This window comes from Vigna unguiculata, chromosome 6 (genome assembly GCF_037176805.1).
Source record: "Vigna unguiculata cultivar grain cowpea cultivar isolate G323 ecotype 2 chromosome 6, ASM3717680v1, whole genome shotgun sequence".
Classification (NCBI taxonomy): domain Eukaryota; kingdom Viridiplantae; phylum Streptophyta; class Magnoliopsida; order Fabales; family Fabaceae; genus Vigna; species Vigna unguiculata.
In genome coordinates this window covers 32328202-32348699 of record NC_140797.1, presented here as the reverse complement: position 1 = coordinate 32348699, position 20498 = coordinate 32328202, and the positions used below count along the sequence as shown (strand labels likewise).

Below are 20498 nucleotides of genomic sequence, written 5' to 3'. Positions count from 1 at the left end.
AATTTTTGTCTTTTTAGTTTATGTTTTTTATTTTTTTAATGTCAAACATTAATAATAATAATAGTTTATTTTATAAATTAAATTAAACTACAATAATTAATATTAATTTATATCAAATTTTTTTATTTTATTACTTAAATTAATTTAATTTAACTCATTATTTAAAAAACTGAAAACACAATAAAGAATACTTTTTATTTATTATTTAAATAAATTCTTTTTAGATTAAAAAAAGAAGAAAAACCAGTTAGTATTTAGTTTTCCAAAAATAAAATTACGTCTCTCTTGAGTCATATTTCCATTAACCTTGTTTAAAAGAAGAATGAATGGTTGTTTTCACTGCTTCCATTCCACTTTACACAGCTATTTCTCTATGACACAGATAAGCCTGATTTAATCTATTAAAAAAATAAGAAATTAATTAACCTTTAAATTAGTTTCTAGATACCAGTTAGGCACAGGCAGATCTAGCATGGACCACAAGAAATCTGAATAAGGCATAGATATTCTTCATTTTGGAAAAACTGAACAACATCTATATTCATCTGTAATGCATACTTTTACTACATGACTGCACTCATTTTTCTTCCTTTTTTTGTAACAAATATACAACAACAACAACATCCCTTAGTTCCTTGTAGCATTTTCAAAATTTCTAAATCACATGTTGGCAGCTTCCACAAAGTGAAATATTCCCAGATCAATTGTTTTCACAAATCAGTTCCTTCACAAGAAATTGGCCTCAAACTCTTCATAACAATCTCAACAAGAAAGAAAACCACTGAAGAAGTTGTTGAGCTATGCTGGAGACTCAATCATCTCACAGCAATGCAGAAATGTAGCAGAACATGACCCCTACTTTCAAATTAATGCAGGTAGCTGAGAGCAGTTTGAACATCCTTATCCCCTCTGCCACTGCAATTAACCACAACCTTAGTTCCATTTGGAAGGGTAGGGCAGAGTGTCTCCAAATATGCAAGAGCATGAGATGTCTCCAAAGCTGGAATAATACCTTCCAGCCGAGATAATCTCTGAAAGGCTGCAGATTACAGAACACCCCAACATGAGACACAGAAACTACATACAAGGATTAAAGCAACTTCAGCTTCTGATCTTGGAAAGTATAAGATACTAATAGCTCAACTGGCTCTATATAGCAGATCAGACAAATAATGGAAACAATAAATTAAGAATTTTGTAATGGAATAATGAAAATAATAGTTAACCAGGAATTGATTCATAACAAGTTAACAATGACCACTATTAACATATATTTGTATCTAAGCTAACAAAATGTTATCATGATAAAGGTAGAGAATATGTATAAGATCACTTGTTACAACTCTTTCTTAGACATCAAGACACGTCATTCTTCTCTTTCTCACTTCTGTCACATTTTGTTTTAGTTAAACCCTTATCCTGTGTATTTGAAGATTTGTAGAGAGTGAAAAGTGACAAAATCAAAGAAAAGAAAACCATGACAAACCAAATTTTAGTGTGACTAATTTTCTGCCAAAGATATATTATGATACATTTGACAAGACAATAAATGTACCTTCCAGTGCTTCTTCATCAGTAACACTATAGTATTCAGCACGCCCTTCATCTTTCAAGAAGCTGTGCTCTGGTCCAACTCCAGGGTAGTCCAACCTATACAATGGAAAAGGAAAACTCGAATGAACAAAACCTGGATAAACAGAAGAAAAAATAGACAAATATTAATCAGATGAATTACCCTGCACTGATAGAGTGAGGCTCAATTATTTGCCCATCGTCATCCTGCAAAACATAGCTCATAGCTCCATGCAAAACCCCAACTTCTCCTTTTGTTAATGTAGCTGCATGCTTACCACTTTCTAGGCCTAACCCTGCAGCCTCCACACCAATCAGTCTAACCTCTTCATCATCGATAAATTCATGGAAAAGTCCCATAGCATTTGAACCACCGCCAACACATGCTACAAGAACATCTGGCTTCCCACCCCACTTTTCCAATGCTTGTTTTCTTGTTTCTTTACCAATCACCGCTTGAAACTCTCTTACCATCATTGGATAGGGATGTGGCCCAGCAACAGAACCCAAAATATAATGTGTTGTCTCCACATTGGTCACCCAATCCCTTATAGCTTCTGATGTAGCATCCTTCAGTGTAGCAGTCCCTGAATGAACTTCTCTAACCTACAACACAAAATTACCTAACTAATGAGAAAACACATTGACAAACTAATAGCTGCTCTATGAAAAACCAAATTTATGTTAAAAATTGACAGAAATGGTATTAAATTAACTAGTAGTAAGATAATTTCTTGCATCGGATAAACCCTGCATCCTCAATAAGATGTCTTTTCAGAAATCAAGACCCCCATTTTGTTTCCTGTTTTAACTTTTTAACCACAAAATTTTCACCTTGTTTTCAATCAGATTCTTGTTCTCAAAGATTTGAGCAGGAAACACTTAAAATAACTTTTCCTTTTTTGTTTCCTCTGTTTCCTAAACAAATCTTTGAAAACATTAAAAATAAGGGGGCAGTTTTGTAACTAAAAAGTGGAAACAGATAATAAAAGTACAAATAAACACCCCCAAATGTATGAACATCTTTCTCTTCGTTCCCCACGTCGTAGGGCACTAGCCCCATTTACTAGACTCAACCAATGATTGCATTAAAACACCAACCTATAAAAGATAGAGAAGTACTGGTACCAAAGTTATCAACATACGATCGTTTTCTCATAAACATTCCCATTCCCCACCGAACAAAAACCAAGAACAAGCTAAGAACAACCAAGAAGCCATTAACGAACACACCTCAGCACCAAGAAGCCGCATTCTGAACACATTAAGAGCCTGTCTCTCCATATCCCTCGCCCCCATATATACCACACACTCCAACTCAAACCTCGCACACACAGTAGCAGTAGCCACCCCATGCTGCCCTGCACCAGTTTCGGCAACGACCCTTTTCTTCCCCAACCTCTTCGCCAGCAAAGCCTGAGCAACCGCATTATTGATCTTGTGCGCGCCGGTGTGGTTCAGGTCCTCCCTCTTCAGATACACCTCAGGTCCTTCCCCGTCACGCGCGTAGTGGCGCGTGAGCCTTTCCGCGAAGTAGAGGGGGCTCTCGCGACCCACGTAGTCCCGCAGAATTTCCGCGAGCTCCTTCTGCGAAAGACAGAAACTTTATCTTTTCGGGGATACCATTTTGCAGGTTCGGAGAAAATCGAGGTGGGACTTGGTAATTGAAGTGAGAGTGAGAAAGAGAGAAGAGAACCTGAAAATGTTCGTCGGAAGCGACGGAGTCGAATGCGGCCTCGAGTTCAGTGAGGGCGGACATGAGGGTTTCAGGGACGTACTTGCCACCGAACCGGCCGAATCGGCCAAATGAGTCGGGTTGCTGAGAGTGAACCGAACCGGTGTGTTGGTTCGCCATTGGAAGAACTGAAATGGGGATGAGAGAACGAATGAAGGAAGAAAATATATGGTCAAGAAGAAGCAAAGTTGTAAATTGCAATATACAATATAAGTTTACGGTGACATCTATATAAATTATTGATTAACATACTCACTTCGTCCATATTTTAAAAATCTCAAATATGTCATAAGATTTTTTTTAGTCTCAATTAATTTTATATTTTTTAAAATGTATAACAATTATGTCCATTCCGTTAGTATAGAGTTAACGGAGTTAAGGATATGTCACTTGCTTCTCATTTTTTTGAATTTTTGAATTTTTTTTAATTTTTTTTTTAATTTTTATTAAATTTTTTTAATTTCTTTTGAAAATTATTCATACCACGTGTCACATCAATATTGTGCCACGTGTCAAGTTATTGTTTGAATCTCAATTTGGTCCATATATTTGTTATTTTAATTATATTTCAGTCCATTTTTTTTTTTAATTTTCAATTTCACAGAGATCAAATTTAACTTTTATATAAATTTTATAATGATATTTTTATTAAACATTTTAATAATATTAAGTTTATTTTATATTTTGTTTTAAAATTTTAAAATATTTATTTTAACTTGTTACAAAATTGTTTTAAATAATTTATATACAAATGTTAGAGTTGGTTTAAAATTAACAATTTTATAAATTTAAATATAAAATTTTAAAACAATTTTGTAAAAAGTTAAAATAAATATATTTAAAAAATTTTTAAAAAATGGACTGAAATGTAATAAAAATAACAAATATATGGACCAAATTGAGATTCAGACAATGATTTGACACGTGTCACCTTATTGACTTGACACGTGGCACAATACTGACGTGACACGTGGCATGAATAATTTTCAAAAAAAAAATTCAAAAAATTCAAAAAAAAAAAATTTAAAAAAATTCAAAAAAAATGTGGAGCTGACACGTGGCACATCTTTAACACCGTTAACTCTATACTAACGGAATGGGCCTAATTGTTACACATTTTCAAAAATATGGACCTAATTGAGACTAAAAAAAATCTTAGGACCTATTTGAGATTTTTCAACAAAAACATGGACCAAAGGAGTATTTTAACCTATATTATTTTGCGTAACTGCTTTTGTAATGGATAGTAAATATTTTGTTATAATTTTATTCTTCCTCTAACACCCACTTTCTTATTTAAAAAGGATTGAGCCGGGTTTTATGAGAGGCATAGAGTTAGTCCATTTGTTTTCCAGGATTCTTTTTGGCTGTCCATATACTTTCACTTTGCACTCTCAAATCAAAACATCTCACTTATTTCTCTTTTGTGTGAATTAGGAGTTGTGCTAGGGCAGGTGTAAAACTATCCTCCCTCTCCATTTCAGTTGTTTTGGTTTTGTCCAGGGTTCCTCTTTAGAGCCTTATTCTCGTTCTTGTGTGCATGCTTTTCTAGCAAGTCATTTTTCTAGTATTGAGGGAAGGAAAACTAGAATTTTTCATGTTTTTAAGTATTTGTCTGTTTTTAGTTCTATTTCATGCTTATAATGCTCGCTTGTCATTGTGATTGTCTGGAAATGTTGAAATGTTGTTTGGTTTTGAATGTCTGATGTTGCATGCGTGACCAGGGGAGGAACATGTTGTTTTCGTCCAAGTGAGCAACCCTCGTTTAAGCGAGAACATCAGAAAATTCTTCAGGTTTTTGCTCGAGTTGTCGCTTAAGCGACGTGCCTCAGTTTTGAGCGAAGAGAAATCTCGCCTAGGCGAGAAGTTCTCACTTAAGCAAGAACTCGTAAAACCTCACTGTGTTCCTTGTTTGCAATCTCGCCCAAACAAGAGCTTTTAGCTTGAGGTGAGAGGCTCGTGTCGCCTGAGTGTGAACTCTTTAGGTTGAGCGAGATTGACAACAAAATTGCCTTAATTACTTGGTTGTTTCCATGATTGATTGATTTACTCCTTAAAACATATAGTTTGATGTTATGTATGTTTAATGCTATGCAATGGGACTGAAATATGTTGTGCATTGGCATATGAGATTATAATGCTTGAGGTGACATATGAATTTGGTGTGTAAACATAGTTTTGGTATGAGTTAGACGTAATTCTATGAGTCTCTTGGTAAGATTTCATGATGGTATTGTAGTGTATATAATTAGGTAATGATTCAAGCAAGGTTGCATCTTGAAGCTCTAAAGAATCGGTTAGACTCACATAGAGTAGACTGATTCAAGTGGTGAGAGTAGTAGGAGGTTCTAGTCTTTGGCAAGATAATGGCCCTAGACAATCATGGACTAACCTTGTGGGTGGTAGGGTGAAACTCATTGACAATGGCTCTGCAGGGCAGTAGAGGCCACCACAAGTGCAAGCATCTAGTGAATCAGATCTTTTTATATTTATCCGGATAATTGAGTTTGACATTGTTTACCTTCATATGTCTTATGTACTTACTAAAATGCATGTTTAAAAATATGCTTGTATAGATATATGATGAAAATTATTTTTATCTTTAACTTACCCTTTACTTTTGTGTCTGTGTTTATGTTTGGTTTTCTTTTTGGGATGATTATCAAATCTTAGTGTGAGCAGATGTGGAAACTCTTGGTGATCAGCTTCCTGAATCCTTTATTACTCATGGTTTTCTTTGGTTATTGCTCATTGTTGAACCTTTCTCCTTGTGAATTGTTATTTTAATTTCATTGTTTTGTGAGCAACTTTTTTGTTGAGCCTTTCTCCTTGTGAATTATTTTAATTTCTTTGGTATTGCTCATTGTTGAACCTTTCTCCTTGTGAACTGTTATTTTAATCTCATCGCTCTGGGAGCAACTTTTTTAACTGTTTCATGTTTAGTTTATGTTCAAGTCATTATGTTGTGACTTTGGATATTCCTTTGAATATATCATGGATAATTGTAATGATTCATTCTTGTATACTTTAGGTTTATTGTTCTATTTTATACTATTAACATGCGACATTTTATTTATTAGAATTATTCTATCAAATTGGGACGTTACACTTGCAATACAAATTATTTTATTTTTTAGATTTTACAATTGTTTTTAATTGAATTAACTATATGTAATAATATTATAAAAAGTATTTATTTTTTAACTTATATATTTTTTAAATCTAATAATATTCATTTTTTTATCTTCTTATTATCATAATAAAAAATATTATATATATATATACATATATTTCCACTAATAAAAGATTAATATGATTTATCTAAGATTTTTTATTATCATAATAAAAGATTTATTATTTAATATTATTTTATGGATAAATAAAATAATAGTAAAACTACATATTCAAAAATATGAATTTATCTAAAATTTAAATATAAATAATATTAAAAGTATATAATATATTTTATATCAAATTTTAAATTTAAATAATAGTATTTAATACTTTGTTATGCTAAATTTTATCGAATGAATTTTCTTTTGTAATACAAGCTTGCGACGAACAGGTGAATTCCAATATTTATTAAACTTCCATTTTTAATATTTTATAACATTCACTTACTTAGAAGAGTTAACTAAATTGGCTAGTTTAGTTAAAGGTAATAAATTTTTTAAGAAACTTAAATGCATTTTTTTTTTCAAATTATCAATAATATTAGAGTGATATATTTTAGTTTTAATTCTTTTCAACTATTTTACGAGCTCTTAAAAAAAAACTTTCTTACCGATACTATAATGTGAATTTTATTGATATGTCATGTAAAAATTGACAAAGACAAAGTTAAATTAAACTGGCAAAAAAAGTTTAAGGCATAAATAAATGTAAGAAAAACTAAATGAAATGTGAGAAGTCTAAAATAATAATTTGATTATATACATATAGAGAAAGTTGGTGGAATGGGTTTGATTTGTAGAATATGTTTGATTGAATTGACTGTTCCAATATTTTTTAAATGGATTAAATCAAATTAAAAAATAATGATATAAATTAAAGTGTGTTAATTTTAACCTGACCTAATTGACATTTGATTTAAATGAACTTATGATTTACATATAATTTCATTTAAAAATATCATTATATCTTAAATGACTTCATTTGCTCTGATAAGAATTAACGGATACCTAACAAGTTTAACATTCTTTATCAACATGTAAGAAGTGAAAGTAATTCTCATATCAATTAGAGGAATTTTACCACATTCAACAAAATCTTCTTCATACATAAATTCAAGAGATCCAAACCCTTGTCTTATCATCATGTTTACACAAACAAGTTATATCAACTTTGTGAAACTTTAGTAATTAAAGTATAATAATCGTTAGAATAAACATGCATTTAAGCCATGAGATTCATTGCAATGTTCAATGGTGTTGAGAATATTACTTAATATCTTTTTTTATTTAAATTAGTTTTTAGAAAATATTTCAGTTTTAGAGATATGTTTCAGTTTTAGAAATTTGTTATTATTTTAGATCAGGAGTGAGATATTCTAAATATTCTATACTTATATTTGTTATATTTTGCTCTATATACAGAGTATATCAATAAAATACAAAAACATGTTCCTCCGTATAACATATCACATATATCTCTCATATATCTCATATTTTTCATATTTTCAAAAGCCCTGAAAATCCCAGCAACTAATGACAGTGCCATTTACTATGATTTTGCTTTGCTCTCTCTATAATATTATCATTTACAATTACTCAAACGTCTCATGCTTACTATTTCTAGGTTCTAAAGAAACACTGGAACACAACTTCACCTACATGTATAGTATAAAAAGAATATGTTCATATGATCATCAGTTTTGAACTAGTTCAACCAAAGCACAAGCACTCATAGATTCAGAGCAAGACCATACATATATCATATGCAGTAAGTTGGAACTTTGGTGGATCGATACACAAAGGTCCTGACATTGTGTGAATATCCTGATGGGTGATTGTAGCTGAATTTGACTCCCAAGTTGCCCTCACCAAGTTGAGTGCATTGTTCATGGAAACTACTGATCGGTCGAGCTAGACACGCGTCCCAACGATCACTCTCCGGCATTGTCTCGGCCACTGTGTATATCCCCTTGGCATCTGTGAATGCCTGATAGTTTAGAACTTCTCCAGACCTGGTAATGCAAAGAACAACAACCTCAGCACCTAAATCATAACACTAAAGTCAATTACTTTTTGTTAAGAAAAGGAAGTAATAGTCTGATAGTATGTCAGAATAAGTTAAAATTGATATGTGGAAATTGCATTTTGATTTGTGAGTTGCAGCAAGATTTTAAAATGCACCAGTAAAAGGAATCCTGTGTGAAAATCAACATAGATCGCATTGCAAGTTTAAATACTTCTGAGTGATAGATAATGAAGTAGTTAAGTTAGAAAATGGTGAAAATAACACTCATAAGAAAGGGAAATACAACAAGAAACTGTAAGGGAGAAATATGCATGAATATACTTCACCTTCTGTTAGAGACAACATTAAATTAGGTTGCACAGAACCAACATTAAATGTTGTCTTAAGTTTATTGCACAGAACCATGAGACATCAGTGCAAAAACAAAAGGATCTTCAGGATAAAAATAAGGGATTTTAGATCATCAAACTTTTGAGAAAACGAGTTTAAGAGACACATATTTGCTACAAAACCTAAAAAAGACAGCTAAGAGTTTATTCCTATGAGTTTGATCTTCATTCCTACAAAACCATAGAAACTTTGACTGCAAATATAAGGTTTTTGGGTCAGCCGCCACTGCAATTCAATTGTAACCATATATATCCATAATTTCCTACAATATCAAAGATCACAACAAAACTGCAACTGCAACTGCTACAGCAATTTAAAACCTTGGTGTTCTTTTGTTGTATGACAAATTTACTTCGCTGGGTCAAACAACCTGAAAATCAAGGAAACAATTTGAAGAGCTACACGGTTAAGACGCTAACAACTAACCACACCACTGATAACACGCACAAGTAAATTTTCAACCCAGTTAAACAATCGGTGGAGAGTGAAATGGCTTAATTACAACAACAAAAGACAAACAATTTTCATCAAAAAAGGAATACACCATTCCAGAAACTCAATCAAAACGCAAAAATTGAAACAAAACGCATATTAAAGAGAGAGAGTGAGAGGAAAACCTTCAACCACATGATCTTCAGGTCCAAGAGAAGAATCTCCACAAACATCACAAACAACTCTTCCATGGATTTCACCAGTCCAAGCACTCACACCCAAAACAAAAAGCAAAAGAATCAAACCCATCACCGTCTTCTGTGTTTCCATGGTTGAGATTGAGAAAAACAAAAAAAAAATGGCACCTTTCTCAGAGAAATGCTTTTGGGTTTAGGGGTAGTTTTCTTTTAACTCTAAACTGCATTGCATTGATATTTCCACCGACACAATAGGTGAAATACTGAATGAATAAGTCCAATGCCCGAGTCGACCGGAGTAGGGACTGAATTGTCATTATGTAAAAGTTCAGGGGCTAAAGTGGGAAATAAAGAAATTATGCCCATTGTTCTGTGTTCTATAAATACCAACTAAACTCTTCACATGTACTTGTGTTGTGACGCTTCTAAGAAGGTGACTGGGGGGGACTGGTACTTACCGATACCCTTTGTCATGATGTATTGAGAATTTCTTTTGATGCATTGAAAATTTCTTTTAATGTGTGTTTGTTTTATTGTTTGCGTGTTGCGCGCTTTGGACAAGACTAACGTTGTTATTGATTGTTTTTTGTGTTTGTTGTTCGTGTGTATTGTTAGCTAGGAGGTTCGATTTTTCTTTTCTTTTCAACAGGGTTGTTTTAATTAAAGTTTCTGAAAAGTGAAAAATGAACTGGGCTGGATCTTAAAGGTAGCAACAAATCAAGTCAAGTGATTTGCTACCAACGTTAAAACGACGACAAATTTTGTGTTACTCTTCTTTCCCTTTTGTTGCTAATTGCTCAGTTCTCTGCTTAACTTCGATTGCAGAGCCACTGGCAGAAAAACGATAATTCTCGAACCCCTCATAGACGTGCCTTCCTTAAATGTTTTGTTTTTGGGTGGTTGAAAGTTAAGCGGGTGCTGCTTTAAGGAGTTCATCTTCGGTATTATCCAGTGCCCTTTACCAAAACTAGGGAATGCTGAAAGATGTGGTTGAAAGTTAAGAGTTCCCTCTCTAGTGTTAATGAAGTTGTAGCACCATGTGTTCTAGCCTTATTAATCCTTGATGAGATTGGATATTTAGACCACTGTGAATATCTGTTATATGCTCATTTGCTTGAGGAGGGTGGAAATATGGGCAATTGTGTGATGTCAAAACGTGATGTTTGTGAGGATGGCTGAGCTTTGAAGATCACTGGAATAGTTTACTACTTTCTGATAGTGTAAGCACACCTGGACTCAGTAAATACTTGGTATACTATACTATCAAAATTAGCATTGGTCTTACGCAAAAAGTGCTGCAGAAAATGGAACAGAAGGGAGGTGTGCTTCTACAAAAATATGAACTTGGTAGGTTGCTCCAGAAGTAATAAACAGAAAGGGTTATGATGGGACAAAAGCCGATATTTGGTCATGTGGGGTAATCTTGTTTTGTTCTGTTGGCTGGTCATCTTGCATTCCATGATTCAAATCTGATGGAGATGTACAGAAAAATCAGTAAAGGGGTATTCAAATTGCCTAAACGGTTTGCACCAGATGTCCGTGATTATTTTCAGAATATTGGATCCAAACCCAAAGACCAGGATATAAATTGCCAAAATTATGAAATGTTCTCAGTTTGAAGTGGGATTGGAGAATCCTGCTATTACTTCAACCGAAAACCAAGAACCAGCTCCCCCGAATGATGATTGAATACTTGAAGCCTGCAAGAATGATGGTCCACCTATTGCAGAGTCAAAATGAACTGACCACGCCTTGCCAGTTGAATGCTTTTTCTATTATCTCCTTCTCTACTGGGTTTGATTTATCTGGTATGTTTGAGGACACTGTTCCCATGAAAGAGATGCGGTTCATGTGAAATAAGCCTGCTTCGAGTATAATCTCTAAGTTGGAAGAAATTTGTAAGAAGCTTTGCTTGAAAGTAAGGAAGAAAGAAGGAGGCTTGTTGAAGTTGGAGGGCTCTAAGGAAGTCAGAAAAGGGAATTTAGGTGTTGATGCTGATATTTGAGATTACCCCACACCTCCACATGGTGTAACTTCAAAAGTCCAATGGTGATACCATGAAGTATCAGAAGCTTTTTACACATGATATCAGACCAGCACTTGAAGACATTGTTTGGACATGGCAAGGAGAACAACCACAGCAAGAGCAACAACATCATGAACTAGTTCAGGAAGAGCACCAACCTTCTCATATCGCTTAGTTTCCTCATGAACAGTGAGGGCAATATGCCTGAGGATATAGGAATATTGACTCTCATAATCAAGCTCAATGTCGCTTATACCTTTTCCTTTTTTGTGGGGAGTATAATGTGTTGTGTTAGGGTGACTGACTAATGTTTAATTTAAAATCTATCGATTTTTTTTTTTATATCTTTTGATGGGAAAAGTTTGTTTTTTTTTTTTCAATTTGATGGCTACCATATGATTTTCAAGGTTTTAAATTCTAGTTAATATTGTAGATTCATTGTGATCTTCAATGTTTCGGAAATTGCAGACCAATGCAATTACCATTGTAGCTGTTTTGATCATAAAATCTTTGATTGTTGCTGTTACAATTGCAGTTATGGTCCTTTTATTGAAGTATTTTCCAGAGGACGGTATTGTTTTTTGGTTTGGTGCTTTGGACTTGTAGGTGAGGGTTGGGTTGGGGTTTACAAGTGGAGGGAGATGGCTTAATCTGTTTTTAATGTTTGGTACTTTGGATCTGTTTTCTTGCTTTCATATATATAGGCCACATAAATTGGGTGACATTTATTGCCCTTTATTGTCATGAATGAAATTCCCTATGAGGATTTATAATATTGAAAGTAGTGCACTGAATTCCCTTGAGGAGAAATGAAATCTGAGGGATGTTCTTCTGCAATTTGTTGAAGTATTGTGCCATGTAGCATCCATTATGAGTCCTAATGGTATGCGTCTAGCAAAATTGCAAAAAGATTCTACTGATTCAATTGTCAATTTATGAAGTATATTGTGTCATAAGCAGTTTGGTTTCATTTGTGTCATGAACTGGTATAGTATAAGCATGACCCTTAAGATCGCCTTCCTTAATTCTTACCATGGAAGCATTTCGAGTCATAGCTGTGCAAAATCAACTTACCAATTATGGAGTTTTGCCACTAGGATTTTCCTTATGGGTCCTCCTCTCCTCCACAAGATTCATATATTAATGAGACATAGACCCTTTTTACCATCGGACCTGTTACTTTTATCCTAATTACTGTTGATCTTGTTGGAAATGATTTTTTGTCACCATAAGATTCAACAAATAGGATTTCAGCTTCTTTGGTTCTTGATTAATATCTCAGCTAGAAAGTGGGAACACTTACATCAAATATTACTTTTCCTTTTTTGGTGACATGTACTTTGATGACTGATTTGGTGCCTTGAGGCTGTTTTTATTAGTCCTGTTTTAGTTGAAAATATAAAATTTATGTTTGATGAATCAATTAAATATGTGAGAGGAAGTGGTTTCTAAACTCAAATTATGAGTCATTGATATTGATATACCTGACTTGTCATTTCTAAATATTTGAGAAATACCATGAAATAATTTTAAGTAGATCGCTAAATTAGATATTTATCATGTGCAGAAGGGCGTTGGAAAAGATTGTCCCCCTCCCTTTTCATGTTCTGTTGGCAGGCTCATATTCTATGAACTCAGGTGGCAATGTTCACACTTTTGGATTTTGGGTTGAGCTCATTGATCCCCTCATTCCATCCAATTTCCTTTCATTGCTCCATTGTTTTCACACTACATATGCAGTAGGTACCATTTCAGAGAGTTAGTTATAGCAAATTAGACATGATTTTGTTAGGTACATATTGTTTCACCACATTCCCATCAACAACATCAGCATACCCTTCTCTACCTCTAGGATCCTACTTTGATCTGCACAAGCCACTTCAATATTCCAAACCATCCAAATTCACCTCTCTTGTAATCAATGGCCACAGAAGGATGTAAGTTGCATTGTTCTTATCTTCCCTTTCCATTAATATCCCTCTTCCTTACTCTTAAAAATCTAACCATTAAACTAAATTTGCAGCTGTGATCTCTTTGATTTGCATCAGGAGCAAGTCCCTTATGAAGTGGCATGGTCTTGGCAAAAGGAAATTGTCAGGGACAAGAGGGCACAGATTGAAAAGGAAGGAGATTGTAATGACACCCTTATTATTCTACAACACCCTCCTGTCTATACATTAGGCACTGCTAGTACTGTGGAGAACCTCAAGTTTGACATGAAAAATGCTCCTTTTAATATTTATCGCACTTTTAATATTTATCGCACTGAGCGTGGTGGAGAGCTTACATACCATGGCCCTGGTCAGGTGCTTGCACTAAATCACTTGCTACAGTTTAGATACCTGTTTTTATTTCTTTTGTATAGCAGTTCATAACATAACTGTGCTTTGCATTACAGCTAGTCATGTACCCAATTATCAACCTCCGAACGCACAAGATGGATCTTCATTGGTACCTTAGGACTCTTGAAGAGGTTGTCATTCGTGTTCTTTCTTCAACATTTTCAATTCAGGCTTCTACGGTGGAAGGTTTAACTGGTGTTTGGGTTGGTAAACCTCTAAATCCTATTTATATAACACATAGTTTCGTATTTTTTGTTCTGCACCACCTGCCCTGATTCTAAATTATCTTGGTTATTACACATTAGCAGATAATAATTGTTCTGCCTCGGATTGTATTGTTTAACTCTAAAGTATTTTCACATATGATCCAATAAGACCTTTCTCTCTTAGTAATAATATTTGTGTCGATTTCATGTGACATTCCCTCAGGGATTTTTGAGATGATAAGTTTTAGTATCATCCATAAATTTCAAATTAAATCAAGATTACAGACAGTTACATTTCTAGTATTCAGCAAAACGGATGAGACTTGCTGCTGTGAAATAAGATTATACAACACATTTGATTATGCTTGTGAGTTTGTGATGATTCAGATATCCAAATTTCATATGACATTTCCCGAGGGATTTATTTGAGATGATAAGATTTTATTTTCATACATAAATATCCAAATTAAATCAAGATTAGTAATGCATTACAAATTAAATAAAAAATTATGCTTGTGACTTTGTGATGGTTCAAATAATTTTTCTTTTACCTTGGTAATGCATTACAGGAAATGAGAAACTGGCAGCTGTTGGCATCAGAGTGTCTAGCTGGATAACCTATCATGGCTTGGCACTTAATGTCACAACAGATTTGTCTCCCTTCAAATGGATCATCCCATGTGGAATTCGAGACCGTCAAGTAGGAAGCATCAAGGAGCTGTTGGTTAGAGAGGGTGTTGGTCATGGAAGAGCTGATTTGCATCATCTGAATGATGCTAGTCTTATTCATATTACACATAAATCCTTGCTTGAAGAATTCTCACAAGCATTTCAACTTGAATACAGTTACAAAAGCGTTTCTTCCACCATGTTGTATGAAAGGAAATGAAGCTCTCTTACCAAATAAACACAGCAAGGTTAAATTTGAATGATGGTATAATATCCCTTGTCTCTGAAAAATATCATCTGTTTTGCAGTAGAAAACACTTATACATACTTTCTACGTTTTACCATTTTCTTGAGATGAATAGCTAGATGATAAAAACTATGAAAGTTCTCTATCTTGTTTTTGAAAAAAATATTATTCATGCTTGTTTTACTGACCCTTGTTAATTTGATGGTTGCTTCGAAGTTTCAGAAATGTAAATTTCTGGGGTCTATTTATTTTATTTTTTTTATCTTCAGTCAACACGGAAAATTAGTAGTGAGTGGGTTTGTAGTATATTATGATAATCAAGATTGTAGTATCTGAGTTTGTAATTTTGCCAATTTCTGTCAGTATTTATACCAAGATTGACGATTTTTGGAACGAAGGAGCATTTGGTTTAAACAAAACGTTATCTTTTAGTGGTAATTTATCTGAAATAGATCACTAGAGGTGTTAAAGTGAAAAACTTGTCTCAGCATGATATTTAAGAAATCTATCCTTTTTCAGTTTATGCTTCATTTGGTTCAATGAAATATTTAGATTAAACTACTTAACTAAGCAAATACACCAAAGTCAAAAACCTGGAATTATACTACTAACAGAACAAAACCTAGTTAACTAAACCCAAACCAGCAAATGTAGTCATATTTGAACTACAATTTTGAATTAGAAAAGTATGACTAAAATTAATGCTAACTGCCAAAATCAACGAAACTAAATCAAAACATCAAATATGAACTGGAATCTAACTAAAAACAGCAAGGGACACTAAGTCACTACCAAAATACTACTAAATTTTGTATTTGAATCTAAATCTGCTTCCATAAAACTGAAACAGAACACTAAAATTAACAAAAACAGAACAAAATCAAATAATTCACTACTCAGTAACTTAATCCTAAGTACGTACCTAAACAAAGTTAAATCAACAAGATGGAATTAAAGAATGTATGTTACATAAATCTTTTTTACACACAAATTTTTTACAATTATTTTTTTACATTGTCTTTGGTGTAGTAAAGAGGGAGTAAACCAAAACTAAATTACATTGGCTTTGGAGTAGTAAAGAGGGAGTAGACCAAAACTAAAAACAAAACTAAAGGTAGAATGTGTGGAGAAAAACTAGTGCACAGTGGTGTGGCAGAACTGAATGTGGTTTGTGAGTGGCAAATAAAACCGGAAAACATGAAAAATGAAAGGCTAAACTGTTCAGAAGAAAAATAAACTTCAAAGAAACTCAGCTATTTTAAACTAATGAAAAAGGAAAAGCAAACTAGACTACTCCTACAACTACAACAGATTGGTCTGGCTCAAAGTGGCCACAAATCAAAATTGATTCTTTTTAATTTTATGTACTATACCATTCACAGCAGCTGCAGCTATATCACACTCATCTAACAGAACTGCACCAGAAAGTCAGCATCAGCAACTTTAATTAAATCTGCTACTTGATCATCAACGTGTAACTCAGCATCAACAACTTTTAATTCAGCAATCCAAGTAGGACTGTTATTCTCAAATTCAGAATGAACTTCATTAGCAAAAAGGGTATTCAGATGTGAATAAGAGTCAACAAAGCTAACTGCAAGTATATTAATATTATCAATGGAAAATGCTGACTCAAGAATGTATATTATATTAGGATGATCAAGATTGTAGTATCTGAGTTTGCAATTTTGCCAATTTCTGTCAGTATTTATATCTACGAAAGTGTCTAATTCTTCATTATCATTAATAGATTTTTGGAACGTAGGAGCATTTGATTTAAACAACACTTTATCTTTTAATGGCAATTTATCTGAAATAGATTGCTAAAGGTGTTGTTAAGTAAAGAGAAAAACATGTCTCGGCATGATGTTTAAGAAATCTATCCTTTTTCAGTTTATGCTTCCTTTGGTTGAATTATAAAGAACTTTTCCATACTCCATTTGGTTTATTATAATATTCAGATTACAGATAAAAATATTTCTAAATCTATACAAATAATATAACTCTCTTAGGGGTGTTATATAGAAATTATGATTAACAATATGATAATATGATAATTGCTAAAAAAAAATGTCTCATTAACAATACATTTTAGTAACAAAAAAATTATTAGTGACCAAGATACTAATTTACAAAATAAATAAAAAATTATTATTAAAAAAATAACTATTATGAATAAAAAATTATAATTGATCGTCAAATTCGTTACTGACTAATTATAAACTAATTTATTTGATAACAAAAACTTTCATAACTAATATTTAATGACTAATTTCCTTTAGTAGTTAGACTTTGGTAATTAGATTTCAGAAACCAATTTAGTGACTAAATATATTTTTTTATTCATAATAATTATTATTTTAATAATTAATATTTTTTTATTTTATAAATTAATATATAAATTAGTAACGATAATAACTAACAATTTTTTGTCACCAAAATTAACTAACGAGACATTTCTGTTCTATTTTTAGAGAAGAGTTTCTTAAAGAATATTTTGTCTATATTGATATAAGTTCTCTAATTAGGCCAAGTTAATACTTGTCATCCTTACCACAACAATTTCTAAAGCTAAAAATTAAACACGTCTAAAAGTTATCCAAGTTGGCTTTCGAAATATTTCTCCCTAAGAATATAAAAAAAAGAAGAAATATTAAATTAGTGACTTTACAGGTTAAAATTATTTATACTAAAATAAAAAGATAAAAATTCAATGAAGTTACAATAAAAATTCTACAGAAAGATATTTATTTTTTTCTTATTTTCCAAACTTTGGGATTTTGTAAAAAAATTCGTCTAAATGAACCAATACACAAAAGTTGATCAATTTCCACATGGAAAACACCCATCTCATACACCAGTTTTGGTCCTGGACAGAGATATAACAGTAGAGTGCATTCTGATTAGGAATAAGCAGAACCATAAACATTCAACCATGCAACCAGTACAGTTACTCAAATTACTACCCATCTTATATATTCTAACAGTATGCAATGAATATGAACATTTTGGAATCTCTAAAATCTACCATGGCATTGCAATCTGTAAAATCTTTCATATTCTGCATTCATATATCGTTTTTCTTTTTCAGTCTAAAAACCCAGAAAGATACTGAATTATGTCTAAATGCATTGACCCTGTAATGTTGTGAAATCTGTCTAGGACAATGTGACAGTGCTAACTAAGATAGTATGGTATCATGTTACACTTGTTTTTGCAAAAATTCATGTCATGTAATTCTGCAAGTATATATAAAAGGAAATACATGTTAACAAGTAGTAAGGTTTTGGTTTGATACGCTAATAATTTTTTCAGCAGTGACCAAATTTTTCTATCTTCAATTTTTCAATCACTGTCTCCAGTTTTTTGATTCTGTGTTCAAGATCTATTACATTCATTCCAGATACACAATTATAGCTTTCACCTTGAGCCCCAGATAGCCTTGCTTCTATGCTCCAATTTGCATCTTCAACCTCTTCCTTCAAAATCAATGGTTCAACACTTTCTTTCCCAACCAGTTTTGCCTGTGATGACATCCTTTTAGCATTTTCGTAATCTGGAGTAGAGGCTGAAGAACTCTGATTGGACAAATTTTTACATCTTGCTGGAACTTCATCATGTATATTTTCATTATCTTTGAAACCATCTTGAGCAGAATTTCCAGAAGGAACAGTTTTCAAGCGTTTAGCAAGAAAATCAGAAAAAGGCATAATAGCATAACTGTTACCTTTCCTAACATTTGAAGCATCATCACTGGATTTTCCAGAATACACAGTGCCACCAAGTTTGGGAGGAAAACCAGGAGGAACATCAGCATCATTACCACTTTTAAGATGAGCACTTTTAAGATGAAGTGACCTTGGACTTCTCTTTCGCTGCACAATATTCTTAACAAAATCATGTTGATTCGGTAGCACCGATTGCTTCCACCACTTTGCATAACGTGTGGTAACATCTCCCTCAAAAAGCCTAGCAGGAAAATACAACTTATAATCAGATATTGGTCTGCAGTAATTTTTCCAAGCAAACTCTTTACTCCCATCAAATCTAGGCACACAACCTGGAACATCTTGATCCATTCCAAATTGCATAGCAACTCTATGTGGCATGTATTTCTTGATAGTATATTCAACTCCAACAAGCACAGAAACTTTCAAGCATGTAACAAAAGGGACTAGTTCTTTATCCAAATCCTTCTCTAATGGTACCAACGTTTCATTTTCCGGATAAAACACCTTGAACCTATCAGCATATTGAACATAAGGGCGCCATCGAAAATGCTCCATACCCGAGTCTAGTGCCAATCTCGCATTGTCAATTTTCAAGCCCTTAACCTTGTGCCACCTATACAACCAAGGGTTTCCAGGGTTGATCACCCTCGGTTGTGGTTGAAAATTCTTGAACCTCTCCCACACCCAAATCTGCACCAAGTAAAAGGGAGAACGAAGTGTTACCTCCAATTCCAAGTTATCACCACGTAATAGATTTTTTGTCAAACCAACTACTGTTTTCTTTAGCAAAGACAGATCCTGATATATGCTGGCCAAAACTGTTGGTCCCAAAGCAATGGGGTTCCCTCTAGCAAGATGAGTGGCAATAGGAAAAGCAAGTCGACTAACACAGTCATTGGGGGAAAAACCAATCATTGACAACCAAGTTGCTAGGAATGCTTCATGCTCTATTTCACTCCCACTATTACGAAAAATATCTATCCATGATGACAAGGTAGCCTTACCTTTTGTCCTCTTCCAAGGTTCCTGTCTTGCAAGAATCAGTTTCTGCTGCACTTCTATCATTTCCTGGTTTTGAAGTGCGCTGAAGATAGGATCACCAACAACAGGGTAACCCCCCAACACCATAACATCCTCCAAGGTGATTGTTGCCTCACCCCATGGAAACAAAATGGTATTTGTCTCAGGACACCACTTCTCAGCAACCCCAATACACAAGTTCCGATCTTTCACCAGGGAACACTTGGTGCTCATGATGGCTTCAAAGATACCAACTTTCTTCCACACTGATTCATACCTGTCTCTAAGGGCATCCACCCATTCGACCCATTTCCGGAATGTGGGGCGCCAGCAGCTGAAATGGATCACCAAAGGCCACTCCTTTGGTTCAAAAACCGGTGGCAGTGGCATAGTCATAGAAGTTGAAAGGACCTCAGAAACTGGTCCTTCGAGAGATTCTGCAAGGGGTTTCAGAAAATAGGCTGGTCTCGGAGTTGGTTGACTGTCACCAACTGGTGAAACCATGAAATCTTCCCTCACCTCCATGATGCTCGACAATGATTCATCCATGTTGAAAATTAAAACCGAAAACTTTAGTTCTGTCCTAGTTTGATCAATGGAATGTGAAAATGTAACAAAAGGTGTGGAAGCTTTGTGAAATGAACCCAGATAAACAAAAGTGGCTACTGTGTGGAACTTGAACCACGAACATTCGTGTATAAAGAAAGCTGTCTCTTTTTCAGTGAGTCAAAA

At 33.6% G+C, this 20498-nt stretch overlaps 4 protein-coding genes, 1 non-coding gene and 1 pseudogene across 7 annotated transcripts; 3 read left to right on the top strand and 3 right to left on the bottom strand.

Annotated features, from left to right (window-relative positions):
- Positions 1–489: 489 nt before the first annotated feature.
- On the bottom strand, positions 490–3506 carry TSB2 (tryptophan synthase beta-subunit 2). The gene is made up of 5 exons (XM_028074476.2): positions 3269–3506; positions 2806–3159; positions 1736–2178; positions 1556–1650; positions 490–1039 (listed from the first exon to the last, which is right to left on the bottom strand). Exons 1-5 carry the CDS (start codon positions 3425–3427, stop codon positions 867–869), a joined length of 1224 nt encoding a protein of 407 aa, XP_027930277.1. The 5' UTR covers positions 3428–3506; the 3' UTR covers positions 490–866.
- A 4519-nt stretch (positions 3507–8025) lies between these two features.
- On the bottom strand, positions 8026–9805 carry LOC114186545 (uncharacterized). Of its 3 annotated transcripts, XM_028074481.2 has the most exons (3): positions 9514–9805; positions 9217–9266; positions 8283–8492 (listed from the first exon to the last, which is right to left on the bottom strand). In XM_028074481.2, exons 1-3 carry the CDS (start codon positions 9656–9658, stop codon positions 8412–8414), a joined length of 276 nt encoding a protein of 91 aa, XP_027930282.1. In that variant the 5' UTR covers positions 9659–9805; the 3' UTR covers positions 8283–8411. The 3 variants fall into 3 exon arrangements, 2 of the variants coding, with proteins under 2 accessions (XP_027930281.1, XP_027930282.1); XR_003605109.2 differs by lacking the exon at positions 9217–9266 and having other exon boundaries at positions 8026–8492; positions 9514–9776; XM_028074480.2 differs by lacking the exon at positions 9217–9266 and having other exon boundaries at positions 8026–8523; positions 9514–9796.
- Positions 9806–9836: 31 nt separating this feature from the next.
- On the top strand, positions 9837–15198 carry LOC114186544 (octanoyltransferase LIP2p, chloroplastic-like). The gene is made up of 5 exons (XM_028074477.2): positions 9837–9975; positions 13119–13488; positions 13575–13857; positions 13950–14100; positions 14669–15198. Exons 2-5 carry the CDS (start codon positions 13331–13333, stop codon positions 14986–14988), a joined length of 912 nt encoding a protein of 303 aa, XP_027930278.2. The 5' UTR covers positions 9837–9975; positions 13119–13330; the 3' UTR covers positions 14989–15198.
- On the top strand, positions 10510–12002 carry LOC114188474 (CBL-interacting protein kinase 2-like; annotated as a pseudogene).
- On the top strand, positions 12304–12377 carry LOC114189319 (small nucleolar RNA R21). The gene has a single exon (XR_003605623.1). It is a non-coding gene; the product is annotated as a small nucleolar RNA R21 (small nucleolar RNA).
- Positions 15199–18252: 3054 nt separating the features above from the next.
- Positions 18253–20498, bottom strand: LOC114187273 (uncharacterized). Its single transcript, XM_028075474.2, has one exon. It carries the CDS (start codon positions 20313–20315, stop codon positions 18327–18329), a length of 1989 nt encoding a protein of 662 aa, XP_027931275.1. The 5' UTR covers positions 20316–20498; the 3' UTR covers positions 18253–18326.